Raw genomic sequence first — 20967 nt, 5'->3', positions numbered from 1 at the left:
TAAAACACTCTGTATTTATATATCCTTTTTTCTCCACACTCTACACTAGTGAACTGATAAAACACATGGAAAATACCACAAGCGTGTCTGTCAAATGTCGAACGAACGATCTGTCATATCTGTCTAATTGCGCTTTGCAAACGTCTAAAATCTAAAATTTTTCGGTCTTTTCAGTCTTTTCATCAAAAACTGCAGCCATGAAAGCCAAAGGAGAGGTTAGTTTTTGGATTTATCTTTGGAAAACATCAGTTTTTCTTTTATATTCAATTTAAATTTTCAAAAATCAATACACAGTTTTTACTCTTAGACTAAATTAGCTACAATTTATTATAACTTGCCAGAAATTTTCATCAAAATGTTCAGTGTGTACCCACGTGCATGTGATATTTCGTGCAGTAGTTTTAATGCAATTTGATAAATTAACTGAGATTAATTATTTTATTCAACCATATATATTTCAATTTAAGTTTAGTGATAGCCCAAACAATATCTTAAAGATCCGCTACTATGTTTTTGTAGGTTATATGTTTCTATATGTACATTTATATTGTAGTTGAAAGAATATGAAGTCATCGGGCGCAAACTGCCCACCGAAAAGGAGAAGACCACTCCTCTCTACAAGATGAGAATCTTTGCCCCAGACCAGATTGTGGCAAAGTCTCGTTTCTGGTATTTCTTAAGGCAACTTAAGAAATTCAAAAAATCAACTGGTGAAATTGTCTCTGTGAAGCCTGTACCAGAACATACGCCAACTAAAATCAAGAACTTTGGTATCTGGCTGAGGTATGACTCTCGTTCTGGAACCCACAACATGTACAGGGAATACAGAGACTTGAGTGTTTCTGGAGCCGTAACCCAGTGTTATAGAGATATGGGAGCTCGTCACAGAGCTAGAGCCCATGCTATTCAGGTAATTTGTTAGTTTTGTTTATTTATACATATAGCATGATTCTTTATTTTGGCCATGCATATGTAATTTTTTTGTACCACATTCATTTTTACTAAAGAATTATTATTATTTTTTTATTTTGTGCTATAGACATGCACTTCCTATTTAAGATTGTATATAGCTGATTCAACATTAGTTAATGCTTTATTGGTTGATATGAAAAGAGTTGAATCAGAGTAATGTAGATATGAGTTAAAAATATCAAAAACTGATATTTATACAAGCAACCATAATGAAACTGTATTACAGCTTATTCCTTCTAAGAGGTTGCATTGGTTCTATAAGCTAAATACCTCTTTATATGAATCACAAAATTTTTGAGAAAAATGATTCTGAATTAAAGATAAGAGATTTTCCTATGCTTCAGTGCATTTATTTCTCCTCTCACAGTAAAGTGAATGACCTCTATAGAGGGAAAGTGCCTTTAGTCCATTGCCCATTTACCGTCTTAAATTTAATTTCAAAACTATTTAAATTTAAAAAGTGATACACTCTGAAAAAAGTCTATTTCTGTTGACATATTTTCTGAATTAAATACATGATAATTTAAAATGTGGAAACAATTTTTGGGAAGAAATTTGCTAAATCAATATTGTGTTTTAATGGTCTTCAATAAAAAGGGACATAGTCATGGAAAATTTTTAAGAATGAAAAATCAAAGAATATACCCAAAAATAATTTTGATATGGAGAATTTTTTAAGAATAAACACTTTGAATTTATTAAGTGCTAACAATATGTTCACAATAAAACTTAACATTAAAATGTATGGGTCCGAGTCTGAGATGCATAAAGTTCGTCAATAATTTTGGTAAATTTATTTTAATTTAAGTTCTAAATCCAAATCACAACCATAATTAAATTTTATTAAAATGCTTGTAAGAATACATTTAATGATGAAATAGGGTATTAAGAACCATGAAATTATTTAAAAAAAATTATGACAAGAAACAATAGGATTTTTTCATATAGTATAAAAAATACAAAAACAATAAAAAAACACTAAAACATTAAAAATTAATATCTTAACAGTAAATATAATAGATGTGGTGATCGAATCTGAAAAAGATGAGTCCTCATATTTAGAACTTATTTCTATTGTTAGCCCATGCTGGCTCAATATCCTGATGAGAAGTTGTGTGATTTTTTTTATGCTCGGTCATTGATTGCTTTAACAATTTTAAATTGTGATCTAATAATTTTTAGGTTTTGTAGCCAATTTTGCTTGTCTTCTATACATCGCATGTTGATTTTCTAAATATTTACATGCATTTTAACACTCTTTCTGGAGAATATTCTTTTGGTTACATCACTAGTTGCATATGATATCTCGAAGTAAGGGATTTTTCACTGTAGCAGTTCACATTATTTGAGCACTACATTTCACTAACCACTTTCAAACTAAAGCCACAACAAACATCAATAATATTATTAAAGCAGGGCAAAATAACTTAAAGATTACTAAAACTTATCCTGAAAACTATAATGTCATGTAAAAACTTCATATTCAAATTATAATTGTGATAAAAATGAATAACTTTTATTCTATTTAAAGGAAAGTTAAGCGACAACTGTTACAAAATACTAATTTTAGGATTCTAGCATATTAGCCATTTATACTGACTTTTCTCAAGCATTTGATTGGGTTGATCATAAAGTTTTGTTTGAGAAGTTGTTGTGAGTTCTCAGACTTAATTGGTTTAAAATTGGTTGGAATTTTTAGCTTCTTTGCTTTTTAACATTTTTGTCAATTTGCTTCAAAAACAGCAAATGTTTCTCTTTTGCTGATGACTTAAAGTTTTGGATTGTGTTGAGCAGTGTTAGTGATTGGAAGCCTTTGCAGAATGACTTGGATAATAATAATACAGTGTATAAAAAAAAACGAAAATTCCATGGAATATAAGGCAATTTTAGCTTCCATTCTTTACACAAAGAAAGGACTGTTGAAGCCTTGAATTTACAAGATTTTATAAATAATAGTATATATTGGCACTGCTGATCAAATGTTGGGACAAAAAAGCCTTATTTTACAGAAATTAGTGCTATAAAATGTTAAACAATAGATACTATTAATATAATAAAGATAGTAAGGACTAAAGGAAAATAATAATCATAAATCTGCTACTTCTCAGGGACCAGAGAGAAGGTTTTTAAAACAAACACCATGCAGATCCAGTAAAATCATTTATTTTAAATTTGTTTATGGTTGATGCAATAAAATATGAAATGCAAAAAGTGTTTTAACCATGCTAAGCCACCCCAATTCTTTTAGCTTATAAGAGACAGGCTGTCTTCTTTGTATCCATATATAAGATGTAAGCAAGATTTTTGCATTTTTTCAATACAGATATATCAACAAAGTCCAAAAAAGGCCCATAGATCAAATACACAAAATTAAAATTTGATACTATTAGAGATTCACACAATAAGGCTTTAGTCTTAGATGTTGGTGAATAATGGTGTGCATAAATTAATTTTTGTTTTGAGAATGCTTTTTTCAAGACTCACATGTTCCTTAAATTTAAGTCGGTTATCTAAGATAAGCCCTAGGTTCCTTGCAGAATCCTTAAAAGATATGTTGTTTGGATATATTTTTCACTTGGTGCAACATAACTAGGCTTGGTCTAAATATCAATAAATGTTGTTACATCAGCTTCACTCGTTACAATACTGTTCTGTTGTATGGTCACCTTATCACCAAATTCATATTGACCCTCTTGAAAGGGTTCATTGAGCACAAAGGACATTTTTACTGACTTGTTACTACTTGACTACAGTTTTATTGAGAATCATCTGGCTCTGATGCCATGCTCCTGACAATTGTAGGGAGGTTTTTGGTGCAATGTTTATTTTCAAACTTGAACATGTTGATATTTATTATTATCATTTTCTTTTCAGTTGTATAATAGTTAATGTTTATATGAGGGGCTTAGCCATCATGCCACTTTCAATATTCCTTTTCATAGAACATTCTATGGAATTTTCATATCAATTGTTATATTTGTTTTCTAAATAAGCATTTTAATATTGACATTTGTAATTTCCCTATTCATTAGTTAAAAAGATCTCATTCCCTTGTAATATCTTATTTTGAATTTAGTATTTTATAGTTAATTGCATTTTATCTGCAAATCAGTTTGGATTTCAAACGGGAAAAGGGACTCATGACGTTGTTTTCAGCTTTTTGAAGAGTGTCTATGTGTCCTTAAATTCTGGAGAGGCCGCGGCGGCAGTGTTTTGCGATTTATCCATCCATTTGATTGTGTAGATCATGGAATACTGTTGTCAAGCTCAATAAATATGGCTTTAGAGGTGTGGCATTGCAATGGCTGGAATCCTATCTGTCTAATCGTACCCAAAGAGTTACAGTATCTGGATGTTTATCCAATTCCAGATCTCTTAAAACTGGAGTACCTCAGGGTTCAGTGTTAGGACCACTTACCACCTTTTGCTCTATTTAAATGATGGGTAGTTGCACGTTCCGTGTACTTTTCTCTTATTGAGTCCCATCTTCGTTACGGCTTGCCTTTTTGGGGTTTAAGCAGCAAGGGATTATTAAACAATTTTTGTGATTCAAAAAAAGGCAGATAACTATGTTCTTAGATACCTATACCTATGAATCTTGTAAACCTCTCTTTATATCTCAAAAAATCCTAACTCTTTTCTCTCTTTTTATCTTAGAAACAGCTACTCTTATTCATAAATGTCCTAAATGTCCCTTTAACACTGGTCATATGACTCGCCAGGTTAACGATTTTCCCTTACCAATCCCTACATCCTCCCTCACCAAGAACTCACTTATATACCTTAGCAAAAAAACTTACAACCATGTTCCTCTATGTATCAGACAAATTTTAGAAGTTAAGAAATTCAAAAAGAAATTAAAATCACTTTTATTATCCAGGGCATATTATAGCCTTGACGATTTTTTTAATGATACCTTTTGACCTGTGCTCTGACATCATTTTAATGTTTTAGTTTGTTTCCTATTAAATATTTTAATTTACTTCCTCTAAATTTTGTTTTATTGACAGCTTTACTTATTTTTTAATCAAATTTATCAAAAAGATGATTTTTTTTATTTTTTCAATCTGTTTTGTTATAATTAATTTTGGTAATGTGTGTAAATTTTATGGTAAAATGTTTTAGATGTTATGTTTGTTTGAAATTTAAAGTGAATTTGGAATTTTTTGATTTTTAGGATGCTTGTACACAAGATTTTGTATTGTCTTACGTAATATAGCACATTTCCTTTCTTTCTTTCTTATATTATATGATTACTACTATTAACCATATACTGTATTAATAATCTTGTAACTTTTAATGGGGTTCCCATATATTAAATAAATAAATAAATTTTGACCCACTTTATCCATTTAAACAACCCCTCTCTCATCTCATACTTAAAAATGTATGTTTCATTCCAACTAAAATTTGTATTTTCCTTTTTTCAGATTATTAAGGTGGAACAAGTAAAGGCTGCTGATACCAGAAGACCCCAAGTAAAACAGTTCCACGATTCCAAGATCCGTTTCCCCTTACCAAAGAGGATTCAACACAAATCTATGAACAGGTTCTCCGTGCGTAAACCCAGGACATACTTCTTGTAAGATGTTTGTCAGGTTTTAGGCTTTAAGGATGGAGTAATATTTAAATAAATAACCTTTTGTTTATTTATTTGGCTTTTTATTTATAAAAACCTTATTCTTTTAGAGCTGCATTTCTTATAAGTTGATGAACAACAAAAAAAATCAATATTTTAGCATAAATTAATTGATTGTAGTGTAATAAGATCTTAGTGGTCTAGTATAAAGTAGTTAAACTTAAAAGTGATATTTTGCATTAGTTTGTCACTTTCACATGAGGTAATAGTAATAAAGAAAATTATTTTTCATGACTTAATGCCTGAGGTGCCGCAGCATACATATTTTCGTACATTCTATTGTAATTTAAGTTAATAAACAAAAACATGATCAATATGCCAGGTTCATGATATTTCAATATAGCACAATTTTTTTGAAAATAATGCTGAATCTTATTTAGAAGGTAGTATACTTTTTATGGAATTGAAATTGACTTAAAAAAAATTCTGCAAAAATCCTAGATTTTCAAAATAATTTTATTTATAAAATCAACATTAAATAATGTTTAGAAACTATTGTACTTTTTATAAAATCGAACAACAATTGAAGCATCATGAAGATAGCCACGTGTTTCAAGTGATTAGTAAATAACGTTTCTACCTTTACAATAAAGTGAAATTTAATTTGAAAGATAAGAAAGAAAATATATATTTATTGCCAGGTAATTGATGAAATGACCTCATAGAGGAGCTGCCACTGTATATTTCTGATAAATCATAGGTATCTTCTTGCACTCTTAAATATTGTATATATAGTCTGCATTTTATGATTTTTCAGATTATGCTGGTCTTATAAGACCAGAAAAACGAGCCAAATGATATGTTTGATAAGAATTCTCAAATACTGCTTAATAACTACAAATAATACATTTATTTTCAATTTAATCTGAAGGAAGATAAGAAGTACATCTAATCGCCTTAGTAACACTAATGCATTTGGGGTTTTAAGTATCATTATTGATACTAGACTTTCAATACAAATTACTTTAATATGGGATATGTACTTGCTTGTTAGTGAAATTATATGATTTCTAACACTAATTAGCTCAAGAAAAACAGTAAAATAAACATGAGTAAATAAAAACCAATAAAGGTATATTCAAATATATATATGTACAGAAAAAAATTTATCAGAAAATATTTAAACAGCAAATAAATATAAACAGAAAGAATAAAGCCACTCACATTTTAACACTTATGTTAGGGTTTATACACAGTAGTTTAAAACAGATGCAAAAACATTCTTACATTAATTAACAATGTAAATTAATCCCTAAAATGTAAGCAATTTTTAACAGAAAACAGGTCTTAATATCTAATGAATGAAAGATATTTTGAAACAAGTGTATTTTTTTGCTACAATTTTTAAACACAGAACCTTTAGAAGAATAATGGATTTTTATTTCTGAGATCACAATTATTTCTTCTATAAACAATATCAACCATTAGAGCCAGCCTAAAAAATTTAATGACTTTGATTTTTGATGTATATTTTCAGTAGCAAGGTCATTTTGAAAGTTTTTACTATAGGCTGATATAACATTCTGCAGAAAATTCAACAAAAATTACTTGTAAGATGTATACGTATATTACTAATGCCAGCTCTTATGGTAACAAAAATTTACCTAAGTAACAATATCTGCAAAGTATTAAGTGAAGTGCTAACAATTAAGTTTTTGTGACTTAATTGATGGCTTAACAGGTTTGCATTGCAAGAAGAGGAGTTTAATTGCCAAAATCCATTTCAAAACAAGCCTAAATACATTAAGATGCAAATACTCTATTACATATAAATTAAAAATATTTTTTGGTTTATTAGTTCATAAAAACCACATTTTTACTCTTTGTCACCCACAAACTGAACAAATAAAATATTGTAATTCCCTCCAAAGGAAGTGGTGAGAAAATATTATCTGACAAACTATATCCAAATGAATTCATTACCTATACATGGAAATTGTTTATAAACTACCTAGAAATATGCAGTCTCACTTTCCTAGCCTCTGTTCACATTTACCATAAACACATAACTTTTTTAAAAAGGTTTTATATTTAATTCTATGGTGTGTTTTTATGCTAAGAAATTCAGTAACCCTAATTTGCCAAGGTGGATAACCACAAAACATTAAAAATTGCCCACAATATAAAGCCAAATCAGGGTCAGGGAACTCATATCTCCTCTGTAGCTGTTCATCTATAAGATTAATTGATATTTGTTGGTCTGCCAATTTCGTACACATACTTCTTGTGAGGTTTGCTACTTCATCTTTTCCATCTTCTTTTGAAAATACTTTTATGTGAATTTTTCTTCCTACAAATCCATTTTTAAATGTGAAATTAGGGTGCCATATTATATGGTCTTCTGGTTGAATCCTTTGTGCCAGCAGCTTTTCTAATTTATCTTGGTTTTTCTTCAAATTTCCTAAAAAAAAAAATCTAAATTAATCTCAACTTTGAATTGGGTATAAAGGTTTATTATAAAAATAATGATGCATTACTAATGCTTTAGAAATACTTGTTTGTTATTTATAAGTTTTTACATTTTAGGACTTCCATGCTCTGTAACAATTATAAAACCTTTCTGCACATGCTATCAGTCCATTATATAAAAAAGTATACATGAGGGTTTATTTCTTGAAACAACAATTTACCTGTATTATCATAAAAGCTTAAATAAATAATTTCATGTTTAAGACACCAGCTGATTAAATTGGCTAAATCCTTGTGAGAATGTTCTTCTTTTCCCAACAATACAGTCAGATGCTTAGGGATCTTGTTGCCTTTTTCTATTTGCTTTTTTAAATACTCCACCTCTTGAGCGCCCCAAAACTCGTGATTAAAATCAACAAAAGCAGCACAAAACCGTTGTAAAACTGCAAAAGTAGCCTCTAGTAATGTAAAAACTGCATGTAACAAGACGTAAAACGCCCTGTATATGATATTATAATTCATCACTTTTTGGGAAACGTGTCCTTTTTACATATTTTAATTAATTTACTTCATAATTTGAAAATTGTTCGGAAAAAACATTTGGGATTGTGACGGGAACATTTTCATTCAACTGACAATTTTAACATAATAGTATGACAACTATGACATAAATACTAAAGGCAAATTCTCAACATATTGCTGAACTTCCGTTACGCTAATTAGTCGCGTAACGTAACGTTACGGAACTAACGGCCAAGTTAGAGATGTATCAATCGTGAATGATTCGATCACTATAACCGCTAAGTAGTGAATCACCTAACAGTATTGAATGATCGAATCATTAGTAAGAATAAAAAACAGCGACCCAGAGGAATATTTCTGTAGGGCCGTCCAGCTTCTGGGCTGTTACGAAAAATAGAAAAGGACGATACCTGGTATAATGAGGTTGACCGACGATATGATAGTTAAGGATCCGCAAGTCATAGTTGATGCATTGGCATCATTCTTTGGGAACACTTTTATAATGTCTACTAGTATCGAGCATTCCTCGACTTCTGATAACCTGCCTCTTTTAGACGTATCCCGAGTTAAAGTTTTCCAGGTGGTTTTTGCTAGTAGAACACTTGAGAACAAGTTAGCATCTAAAGTTATACATAACGTTCGACTCGAACTTAATTCATAAACTAAGAATTTGTTATTTGCTACAGTAGGTCGTCTTTGGTGGTTTTATCGCAAGTTAAAATTTGCAAATGTAGTTTCACGAACTAAACATCACTTTTTTGCCGTTAATGTATTTTTCTGAATTCGATAAGCTTCCATGTAAAAATACAGAAAAAATCAAAGTCGGCAATCGTACTTGGAAGATCAAACTGCCAATAAAGAGAATAGCATAATAAGGTTCAATTCAATCGTTACTCTATCCTCTATTAGTTCAACAGCTGTACTTCACAAGAAAGTCGCAGTGTATCATAAAACAACAATTTGGAGAAATCATTGCAAATTAAGTCACAATTAACAATGACAGAATGCAAGGACATTTATTTAGGCACCATCATTGTAATAATCTTTTCAGTTTCGTGTTTGTGACCCAATATCTTCAATATTGCGGAGGGTTGTTGGGTGGGATCAGAAATAAAACAGAAACCTGTTTACTTAAATGTCGACGTTTCGACTTATATTAAGTCATCCTCAGGACACTGAAATGGATTCAAGTAATCACAGAGATAAAACAAAGTAATTTCAAGTACATAAAAAACACTATTAAAATAAATGTTCTTTACGTGTACAAAAATTAAGGCAGCTTAAATTGCAGGTGTTATTGTGGGCAAACTAGAATCAACAATAAGCCAAGAAACAAATGTTTTTATTCTTCCGAGCGTTTATTTATTTAATTTTTATGATTCAATGTTATGTTGATAAGTTAAGGATTAGTAGATAAGGAAGATGTATGTACCTATACGTTCAAAACCAGAAACTTATTTTTTTAATACACTGTGAGATCTAAATTTGGGACATACACTCTTTGACAAAAATATAATTTTGTGTTTTAGTTTTATCTTTTTGGTAATAAATTAATTAAATTATAGTAACTTGCACTCAAATCATCGGTGTCTTGTTTTTTGTTAATACTTTCTTTGTACTTTTTTATATTAACCATTTCTAGTAAAATTCTTTTTTTATAATTTGAATCTCTGTCAATGATCTGAGTGCTGTTAAAATCAAATTGGTGTTGTTAATTGAAGGAGTGTTCTGCTAGAGCAGTCTTCCCAGATGCTGCGTAGTTCGTTGGTTTTACGCTTCTCTCGTGTTCGCTAATTCTGGTTTTTAAGTACCTGCCCGTTTGACCTACATACAGACCTTGACAATCAGAACAGGGTATTTTAGATACCACGCCACTTTGTAACTCATTTGGTGTTTTATCTTTTTAGCTTTGAGAAGTATTTCTTGATGGTATTTTTATTTTTTAACGCTATTTTGACTTCATCATCAGAAACCACTCCTGTTAGCCTTTCAGACAAACCTATGTCATAAGGAATTATTGCAAATTTATGGTTTTGGTTTTCTTTGACTTTAAATAGGTGTAGGGTTGTTGTTAAGGATTTTGGTTAATAGTTTATGAGGAAAATTGTTTTTTAGTAAAAAACCTTTAATTTTGTTAACATTTTTTTGATGAAAACTGGAATAAGATAAGGCTATTGCGCGGGATTTTAGGTTGCTAATTATGATTAATTTTTGTTTAAATGAGTGATTTGATTGGTAGTTAAGAAATCTCTCAGAGAAAGTGGGTTTGTGATACCAATCAGTGATGATTGTATTATCTTCTGTTCTGATTAATAGAATGTCTAGAAATGGAAGTTTGTTATTTGTTTTACACTCTATAGTGAATTGTAATTTAGGGTGGAAGCTGTTAAATGTACTTTTTATGTTTTCTATTTCAGTTTTTGGAATACACGTAGCAATGTCGTCAGCTAGCGAATCTTTTAAAAAATAGTAACCTACATTTTATTTTCCCCATGCAATATTTCTGTAATTCTGACATAACTAGATCAGAACATATAGGTGATAGACAGTTACCCATTTCCAATTTTTTGTATACGTAAAGAACATTTATTTTAATAGTGTTTTTTATGTACTTGAAATTACTTTGTTTTATCTCTGTGATTACTTAAATCCATTTCAGTGTCCTGAGGATGACTTAATATAAGTCTAAACGTCGACATTTAAGCAAACAGGTTTTTGTTTTATTTCTGACCCCACCCAACAACCCTCCGCAATACTGTAATAATCTTTTCTTCTATAGCCTCACTATTCCCCTAACCTTTTTATCAGTGTTCACTCTCTTTGCCATATTAGCTAATGTCTTGTCCATATTACGGGTTACCCATTGACCCTCATAAAAAATAATTTACTTTGAGATATACAGGGTGGCCTATTAAAAACAGGCTAGCAAGGTTAACGGCTTTAACCGGTCACTGGCACTTAAGAAGCCATCTCCATACTATCGGTATTGCGGACAACCCGGAATGCCGATGGTGCTGTGAGGAGGATGAAACCATTGACCATGTAGTCGGGGAGTGCCCAGCACTCACGCGCGCCAGGTTCAAATACTTGGGTAACACTTTCAGTGTACCGAGCGACTTTAAGTCCTTCAGACCAGAGAGCCTTATCGGTTTCTCTAAGGCCGTTGGGCTCTGGTAACCCCCGGTGGGGCATGACGGGTCCATCAGGAGACCTATATGCACAACTGCCTTGGCAGACCACTGTTTCGTCAATTCAAATTCAATTCAATTCAAGGTTAACGGCTTTAAATGTGAATATTTAAAAAATCCTTGGACACAATTTATTGTTTTCAGGCTGTTGTCTGCCATAATAAGCAGTTTCAGGGCATTCCTACAGGATGTGCTAGACGATTTTCCCGGCATTCGCAGAAGAGGCTTGGACTCGTGCCACATTTGTGCAAAGTGTAGGCGGCCGTTAATTGAAGAAATCCACATATCATTTGTCCACACTGTAACAAGAGGGAAGCGTGTAACTCAGTTGATTTAGAATGTACAAACTGTAAATATGCACATGAAGTTTTAAAAATTGTAGATATTGATCTTAAGCACACTGTTTTTAATAAGAAATGTATATGTTACCAAAGAGCACAAGAAAAACTAAAACATAGAACGCAATATATAAAGCAACTAAAAAATACACAAACCGATAACATTACAAAAACTGGAATAATACTGCATATAAATTTACAGGGTCTCACGTCTCGCGTTGATGAACTAAAACAACTAATTTTTGAAAAGACTCCTCTGGTATTTTATGTCAGCGAAACACATGTTACTTTCCAAAAATTTCCCTAAATAAAGAGAATATTATTATCGGAACTACCTATAGATCTCTAAACTCAGATTTTAATGTTTTCTTAGATTATTTAAGCAATCAATGATACGAGGATCTTTGTCAACAGGAGTGAGTTTTGCGCTTAGGAGACTTAAACATTGATTTACTGAGAAATGAGCGCAAGGCAAAAAATTTAAAAGCACTTATTAACGCAGCGGGATTTCGCCAAATTGTAGAAAAGAAAATAAGGGCCACCAGTACTCCTGCAACTTTGATTGATCACATTATCACAAATGACTATGATGTTATTAAGATACTTAGGAATTTGACTGCCATTAGTGATCATGAAATCATTGCGGTAGATTATTGATGCAACATGCCAATAATAGTAGTCAGGATGAAGTTTTTTACAGAAATGTTAATAATGATATTATATCAAAAATCATTGCTGAATTAGTAGGTGCTGAGTGGAACTATACTTCTGTTGATGTAAGCATTATATATGCGGATTTAATGTATATTGTTGAAGAGTTGCTGTGGATAAAGTTAATTCAGAAAAGAATTTTAACAAAATATCGATGGGTCAATAATAAAGTAAAGGAATCGCTAAAGGAAAGAGATAAAGCATACAGAAAGTTTTGCATAACAAAAAGAGACTTGGATTGAACCAATTATCGTTACTTCGTTAATACGCAGTAAAAAACAAATTATTTTCATCATAACATAGATATGTCCAAGGGGGTTACTAAAAGAATGTGGCGCACGCTTAAAGGTTTGATAGGTAACAAAAGGCAGACAGCAGATTTCGTAGAAATTGACTTTGAAGAAAACTTTAACAGATTTTATGCAGATAGTGTAAAAGTTATTCCAGATAACATTAATAATAAAAGAGAATGAGACTATAAAGTTAGTGAATATAGGGATAATAAATTTAAGAACTTTCTAAACCTTAGCCTTTTGGAGTTAAAAAAGTAACATTTGATCTTAAGAACAAAAGTACAAGTCACGAGATTTTTAATGTTAAATTAATCAAAGACTTATTTTGTGTCTTAGGTTAACTTAAGGAATTACTTTGAGGAAAACGACCTGCTTTACATTGGATGATCTGGATTCAGAACTAAGTGAAGAAGAAAAATGAATAAAGGAAACATAGTTTTAAGTGTTTTTATTGACTTAAAAAGGGCATTTTCAGTTAATAGGGACATTCTTATTAAGAAATTTGAGCTATATGATGTTAAAAGTATAAAAGTTAAAGATGGATTAAGGAATATTTAAGTAATAGATTTAATCTAACTAGAGTAAAAAATAGATTATCATTTAAAATTGAAAGCCACCTAGGAATGCTGCAGGAAAGTGTTTGGAGTCCGTTATTATTGGGAAATTTTTAAATGAGCATCAAATATTATGGATGTACAACAAAATGCGGTAACTATTTTAACTAACATGCCAACTTTTATATTTCTGTATATCAAATAAATTTATCGGTGAACAAACTTAAGGCATCCCGCATCATTATATTTTTAATCTGCCAACAAAAGCAAGCACCAAAAAATACACAAAGCTTACAAAAAATCTGAATGAGCTTCTAATTTTCAAAACCAGTTTACCAAAATACCAACTAAACTTCAAAAACTCTAAATGAGCATCTAATCTTTCTAATTCATTTCAACTAAAATATTATATAATCATCAATTTTTTTTTTTTAAGTTTTTATTTTGCATTCGGCAACAGCTTTCGTTAATGAATTACAAAAAAATCCGGCAACGTGCGTTTATACTGGAGCGACAGTTAACTGCGTTTGGGATTCCCATATACGTTTATTGGTTATGGTGTATATAATATTTCAGTAGTATAAACAGTTGTTTTATGTTTATATCCGTTTTATTCGTTTTAAACATTAAATAATCATGGAACTCGATACTGTTTTACCCGGGATAGTTCTGATATTCCAATGGAGAATGAAATAGAAATTCCTTCATATCGTTCGGACAGTGGTTCGGAGATTGAAGAATTAGAAACAAAAAAAAGCGTGGCGAGAGTAAGCAGTGGCTCTTTGTAAGAAAATTTGCATGTGTTAAAGAAGCGGAGGAAGTTGTTCGTGCAGAAAATACTTGGTCTATTTTAATCATACATATGACTGAAGAAGGAAAGAAAAGGTTTTATCGCTGTAACAAAGTAAAACGTCGTGGCCCTTAGTGTGCGGCACAAATTTATTTACTGTTTGAAGCTACATCAAATGCTGTTTTGCTCTATCGTGTAGAGGCTGCCCATAACCACGAGTCGATTGGAATTCGTACTGATCACGGAATAAGTCAGGAAGTTAAAACAGAAATAAACAAACTATTTGATTTACATTTGAAGCCTAAAGCTATTTTAAAAAGTCTTAGTAAGATGCTCCCTCCATCTTAAATTACCATCAATGAAACAATTGAACAATTATCTATCAAGTCGTAGACGTGTTAAATACGGTTCCTCAACTATAAGTCTAGGAGAACTGGAGCGATGGATATTAAATCATACAGCAGTTCCCGAGGACATACACCAAGTGTTTGTACTTTCTTATTATATATTCGAGGATGAACCAATGTCCTTTCGCTTTGCATTGTCTACAAATCATTTACTGGGGTTAGCAGAACGTCATGCAAATATTATCCATGCTGATGCGACATACAAGTTGATTTGGCAAGGGTTCCCGGTATTAGTTGTAGGAACTACAGATAAACATAGAAAATTTCATCCGATATGTCTAGGAGTTTCGACAAACGAGCGTCAGGAAGATTTTACCATGTTATTTAATAGTTTAAAAGAACAGGTTTTGTTTGTATACGGACATTCTCTACAACCGTCGGTATTAGTTTGTGATGCCGCAAAGAGCATCTAAAATGCTTTTACAGAAGTCTTTGGTCCTAAACCCATTGTGAGAATGTGTTGGGCACATGCAAAAACAAAAATGCAAACCAGGGTTGAACAAACTTCCTCAGACAAAAACGCCCGAAAGAATATATTACAAGACATTGATGCTTTGTCCGTTACTTCTCCTGAACATTTTACTAGCGCATCACAGCTTTTTATGAGGAAATGGAAAACCCAAACTAATTTTATTAAATACTTCAAAGAAGAGTGGTTAACTCAAAATCGCAATTGGTACCTAGATGCTGCCCCAGGATCACCAGCCACAAACAACGTACTGGAATCGTTTAATAGAACCATAAAAGATAGCAATACATTACGCGAAATATTTCCTTTGTCTCGTTTTCTGGTTATCGCATCGGATATGGTTAACGAATGGTCCTGCAAAACTACAGAGGAGTCCTTTTCAATTACTCCGCTTATTAAACTTCCTGATTGGACAAAAGCATATTAATGGGCAAAATTAGACAAAAAAATAAAGGTGTTAGATGCTGACACGAAGAACAATGTCTATATAGTACCAGGAGGTCAAGTATTGGATGTTCAGGCTGAAAAACCTTGGGAAACTTTTGATGAATTCAAAGAATTTTTTTTTCACTTGGAGAGTAACAATTTCCAAAGAAAAAGATGATTAGATGAATGGTAGCTGCAATTGTCCACAGTTTTTTAAGATGTATATGTGCAAACATCTTCTGGGCCTAGCAATTAGATTAAAATATACAGTTCCGCCTGTAGAAGCAAATAATATCAATATTGGACAAAAAAGAAAGCGTGGACGTCCATCAAAATCCAAACCTGCTTTGGTAATTCAGTGATGTTTTTAATTTATTGTAGTCTTATTAATAATTTGCTTAAGGTTCACTCTTTTTTGTTTTGTGGTTCAAATACTGTTTTAAAAATGGAATTTTTTGTTCTTTTTGTTTTATAAATAGAAGACACGAAAGTATATTTGTGATGCCTATTTTTGTTTTATTTTATGCTCACTAGCTTTTGTCATATTATATAGTATGAAGTTCAAACAGTTTTTAGAAGCTTTATTATTTAAATAGCTATCCAGATTAGTATAAAACATTTGACAATATTAACTTTATTAGATGCTAAAGATTAGATGCTCAATAAGTATTTTTGTTGCTCCACCCAGTTTTTAAACGTGCTAAAAAGTATAAAAACTTATGTTCGATTAAATTCTACCCGTTATTATTTATAATATATGTAAATGATATAAATACTGTGTTACAACATTCTTTTACTAACTTGTTTGCCGATGATACGGTAATATGCGTAGTAGGAAATGATTTTAATAGTAAAACCCGGATTATGAATAGTGAAATGAACATTGTTTATGATTGGCTATGTAAGAATAAGCTAGGATTGGATATTGCGAAAACAAAATGTATTGTCTTAGGGTCAAAATCAAACTGTGAATGGAGAGAAGGTAAAATTTGCTGCTGAAATTAAATATTTTAGGGGTGGTTCATGACCCATAGCTTAATTTCTCGTTACACACTGATTAATAACCTGATAATAATTTTAAACCATTTATCTATGTGGACTAAAAAATTAGTTTTTAATACAAGAATATTTTCTTATTTTAATTATTGTTCGACATTGTTCATATCTTGTACACAAGAAAATATACATATAGGGTTCAATTGCTACAAAACAAAGCTATGAGGATTATATTAAAATGTAGCAAGCTAACATGAATTGAATGTATGATTTCCAAATTAAACTGGTTACCAGTAGGGAAAAACATTAAAAAGGCTAACCTAATAATTTTTAATTTTATAAACCCCGGTTATATAAAATTGAACATGTCCTTCTACTGCAATATTTTACAAATTTTTTGGAGAAAAGAGAAAACTTTCACCATTATAATATTAGGTCAAAGCAGAAAATGTTGTAAAAAAAAAGGTGTAGTCCCTAGTATTTTAAAAGTCTCACATGTTACACCAATTTTTAAGAATGGCAACAAAGAAGACATAACAAACTACCGACCTATAAGTGTCATATCAAATATAGCCAAAATATTTTAAAAGTGTCTTAACGAGAGATTGATTGGTTAATTTTCTTACTGCCAACAATCTCTTATCACAGAATCAATTTGGTTTTATCCCGGGAGTAAGCACGAACGATACATTATTTAATTTAACTAGCCATATAGCACAAACACTTGATGATGGAGATAAATTTTTGGTATTATTTCTGGATCTGGCTAAGGCATTCGACACGGTGTCGCATACCATACTTCTTCAAACATTGGAGTCATGTGGGGGCGTGGCTCTGTGTCGGATGTCTTTGCCAGCTACCTTTCTGGTCGAACGCAGCATGTAAAGATTGGAAGCGTTATGCTTGGAAGCGTCCTGGGTCCAACACTTTTTAATATATATATTAATTGCTTGTGTAAACTAAACATACTAAACGCAAAATTTTTTGCATATGCAGATGACATCGCCATTATTTTTTGGGGAAACTCGTGGTATGATGCTAAAGAAACACTTAAGGCCGGTTTTGAAGTTGTAAAAAATTATTTTGACACATTTAAACTATCACTTAATATAGACAAAACTTGCTATATGGCTTTTTCACTCACAGAAGCGAACCGTCCGGATTATAGTTCAATAGAAATAAACAACACATCACGAATTAAAGAAACTAAGTCAATAAAATACCTGGGTATAGTAATTGGTTCACACCTATAGTGGGATCAACATGTGGTATATTTGCGGAATAAAATAAGAAGTTTAATTCCAAAATTTTATATTTTGCGTGAAATATTAAACAAAAAAACAACCATTATGACATACAAAGCATTTGTTGAACCATAAGGACTAGTCAAAACTATATTCTTAAAGTTATTTTTAAAAAAACAAGATTGTTTCCAACCTTTCACCTTTACTCTACTGAAACCTGCAGTATTCGTGCACTGTACGTATTGTCTCTGTAAATTTACTTATTTCAAAGATTGGATTAAAACAAATTTTATACAACACAAACACAGCACTACGCAAAACATTAACAAACACTTAAAAATACCTTCATCAAAAAGAAATCTTAATCTCAGATTTGCCACTTATTTAGCACCCAAATTTTACAACCTAATTCCACTAGATATCAGGAATTTAAAAAACAAAAAACTTTTTAATAAATATGTCAAACAATTCATTTGTAATAACTTAAGTCTTTTTTTGAAGTTTCTCTAATACATCAATAAGTATGTAGTACGCTATTTTCGTGTAAAATAATTAAATTGTTTTGATATTTACATATTATATAGATGCCAATTTTGATCCAATTCGTTATACAATATTTATTTATTGCACACACAGGTATGCTTACCTAGCTACCTGAGAAAATAGCTTACACCATACAGCAATTAGTTTCGACCTTTGTTGTGCAGAAAATTCTGATGATATGATATATGAGGAATATTTTTATGATTTTGGTAAGGGAGATTACATAGCAATTAATGATTGTCTTGCTGGGATAGACTGGAATCAATTGTTTTTGGGAGAGACATCTATTGATGTCATAGTTTCAATTTTCTATAATGTGATCTACTCCTCAATGGAAAGGTTTATTCCTCTAAAGAGGTACAAAAGTTCTTCTTTTCCATCTTGGTTTTCTTCAGAGCTTCGCAGTTTGATCATAAGAAAGAAACAAATTCACAAAAAGTTTAAAATTAGTGGTCAACAGCAGGATTATGATGAATTTGTATTGTTGAGACAACAATGTGAGTACTTAAGAGAGTTGTGCTATCAACAATACATTAATAGGGTGGAAATGAATCTCGCTGGCAATCCAAGGTACTTCTGGTCATATATTCAAAATAAAAGAACTGGTTTTAGTCTTCCCTCCAGAATGACATACAATAACAGGATTAGTATGAATATCTCGGATACTGCGGATATGTTTGCAGAATACTTTTCATCGGTCTACTCGGATGAGCAAGTCAATGACATATCATCTTTTGATTTTGATAAATCAATTTGTCTGAGCACTTTAACTCTGTCAACACAGGATGTTTATGAGGTTATTACTTCCTCTAAGAATAAGCTCTGCTCTGGACCAGATGGGATTCCGGCATTCTTCCTAAAGAAATGTGTTGGTGTTCTTACGAAACCAATACTGTTCATTTTTAACTAATCTCTAGGTACTGGTTATTATCCCACTCTCTGGAAGAGAAGTTTTCTAAAACCCATTTTTAAATCTGGTAGTAGAGATGAAATTTCCAATTATCGGGCTGTGTGTAACCAATCTGAGTTGCCAAAGCTGCTTGACTGCCTGGTCAGTCATAGGATTGCCTGGAGTTTTAAATCTTTATTTAATCCTGAGCAATTTGGATTTATAAAAGGCAGATCTACTGATGCTAATTTGGTGCTGTATGTCAACTACCTCTACCGCTGCTTGGAGAAGGGACTTCAGGTTGACTCAATATATACAGATTTTTCCAAGGCTTTTGATCGAGTTAACCATGGGGTACTCTTGCAGAAGCTTAGGGCTTTAGGTATTGTGGGGCCTCTTCTTCAGTGGATCTCGGGATTCATCAGAGGTAGAACCCAGATTGTTAATCTTGGAGGTACATGTTCCTCTGAAATTATGGTACCATCTGGGGTGCCACAGGGCTCTCACTCGGGCCCTGTTTTGTTTTGCCTCTTTTTGATTGATTTAGTTTGGAAACTTGAAAATTGTCGTGTGCTAATGTTTGCTGATGATGTGAAGCTATTTAGGGTTATCACATCCCTTTCTGATGCTGTGCTCCTGCAAAAAGACCTCAATTTATTCTTTGATTGGTGCCACTTGAATAGAATGTCCCTTAATATCAATAAGTGCCATAAGATTACTTTTTCTAAGCAAAGAAACCCTATTGCTTTTCTTTATAAAATAAATAATGTAGTAATTGGTGTCAAAACAGAGGTTTCTGACTTAGGAATATTTATTGACTCCAGGTTGTCTTTTAAAAGTCACATCAATCAGGTGACTGGTAGGGCAATGAAAATGCTGGGTTTTATCCAACGGTCTACAACTGATTTGTCTTTGTTTACTTTTAGATTACTTTATTGCTCTCTTGTTAGGCCCATCTTGGAGTATGGCTCAATTGTGTGGTCCCCGTCATATAACTGCTACATTGAGCAGATTGAAAAAACTCAAAATAAATTTTTAAGGGTGGCGGCTTTTAGATGTGGTTACAGGAGACAGGAGTATTACTATCAGTGGGTCAGGGATAACCTGAACTTACCCACATTGGAGTCACGAAGAACATTACTCGACTTATGTTTTATGCATAAGGTTTTAAATGCTACTATAGATTGTCCCGAGTTATTGTCTCTTTTTAAACTTAGGGTGCCTTCCAGATTGAATAGACAATCAGAAATATTTTCAGTCCCATTCCACCATACAATTTATGGTATTAATGAGCCAATTACACGAATGGCTCGAAGTGCTAATGGTCTGTCAGGACAGATAAACTTTTTTGACTCTAGGATAACATCTTTTAAGGGGCAGTTAAAGAATATTATTTCATAGGGGCTTTAATTAATTAACTCATCTACACCTTACACTAATTTATAGATAGTTTTGTATATAATGTTTCTGAATATATATGTTTGTATGGGTATGCTATGTATTACTTTTGTAAATGGATTCCGTTAATAAATAAATAAATAAATAAATAAACCTGTAAGAATTTATAATAATAATAA

General features: G+C 31.7%; 2 protein-coding genes across 2 annotated transcripts; one reads left to right on the top strand and one right to left on the bottom strand.

The window, feature by feature from the left end:
* The first annotated feature begins 57 nt into the window (after positions 1-57).
* LOC126748439 (60S ribosomal protein L18a) lies at positions 58-5625 on the top strand. The gene is made up of 3 exons (XM_050457691.1): positions 58-215; positions 554-910; positions 5403-5625. The coding sequence occupies exons 1-3, from the start codon at positions 198-200 to the stop codon at positions 5556-5558; spliced, it is 531 nt and encodes a 176-aa protein (XP_050313648.1). The 5' UTR covers positions 58-197; the 3' UTR covers positions 5559-5625.
* A 1039-nt stretch (positions 5626-6664) lies between these two features.
* LOC126748438 (dehydrodolichyl diphosphate synthase complex subunit Nus1) lies at positions 6665-8651 on the bottom strand. The gene is made up of 2 exons (XM_050457690.1): positions 8242-8651; positions 6665-8012 (listed from the first exon to the last, which is right to left on the bottom strand). The coding sequence occupies exons 1-2, from the start codon at positions 8540-8542 to the stop codon at positions 7579-7581; spliced, it is 735 nt and encodes a 244-aa protein (XP_050313647.1). The 5' UTR covers positions 8543-8651; the 3' UTR covers positions 6665-7578.
* Positions 8652-20967: the final 12316 nt, after the last annotated feature.

Source organism: Anthonomus grandis, chromosome 22 (genome assembly GCF_022605725.1).
Source record: "Anthonomus grandis grandis chromosome 22, icAntGran1.3, whole genome shotgun sequence".
Lineage (NCBI taxonomy): Eukaryota > Metazoa > Arthropoda > Insecta > Coleoptera > Curculionidae > Anthonomus > Anthonomus grandis.
Note: the sequence above shows the minus strand (reverse complement) of the source record. Positions and strands in the feature narration are given on the sequence as shown.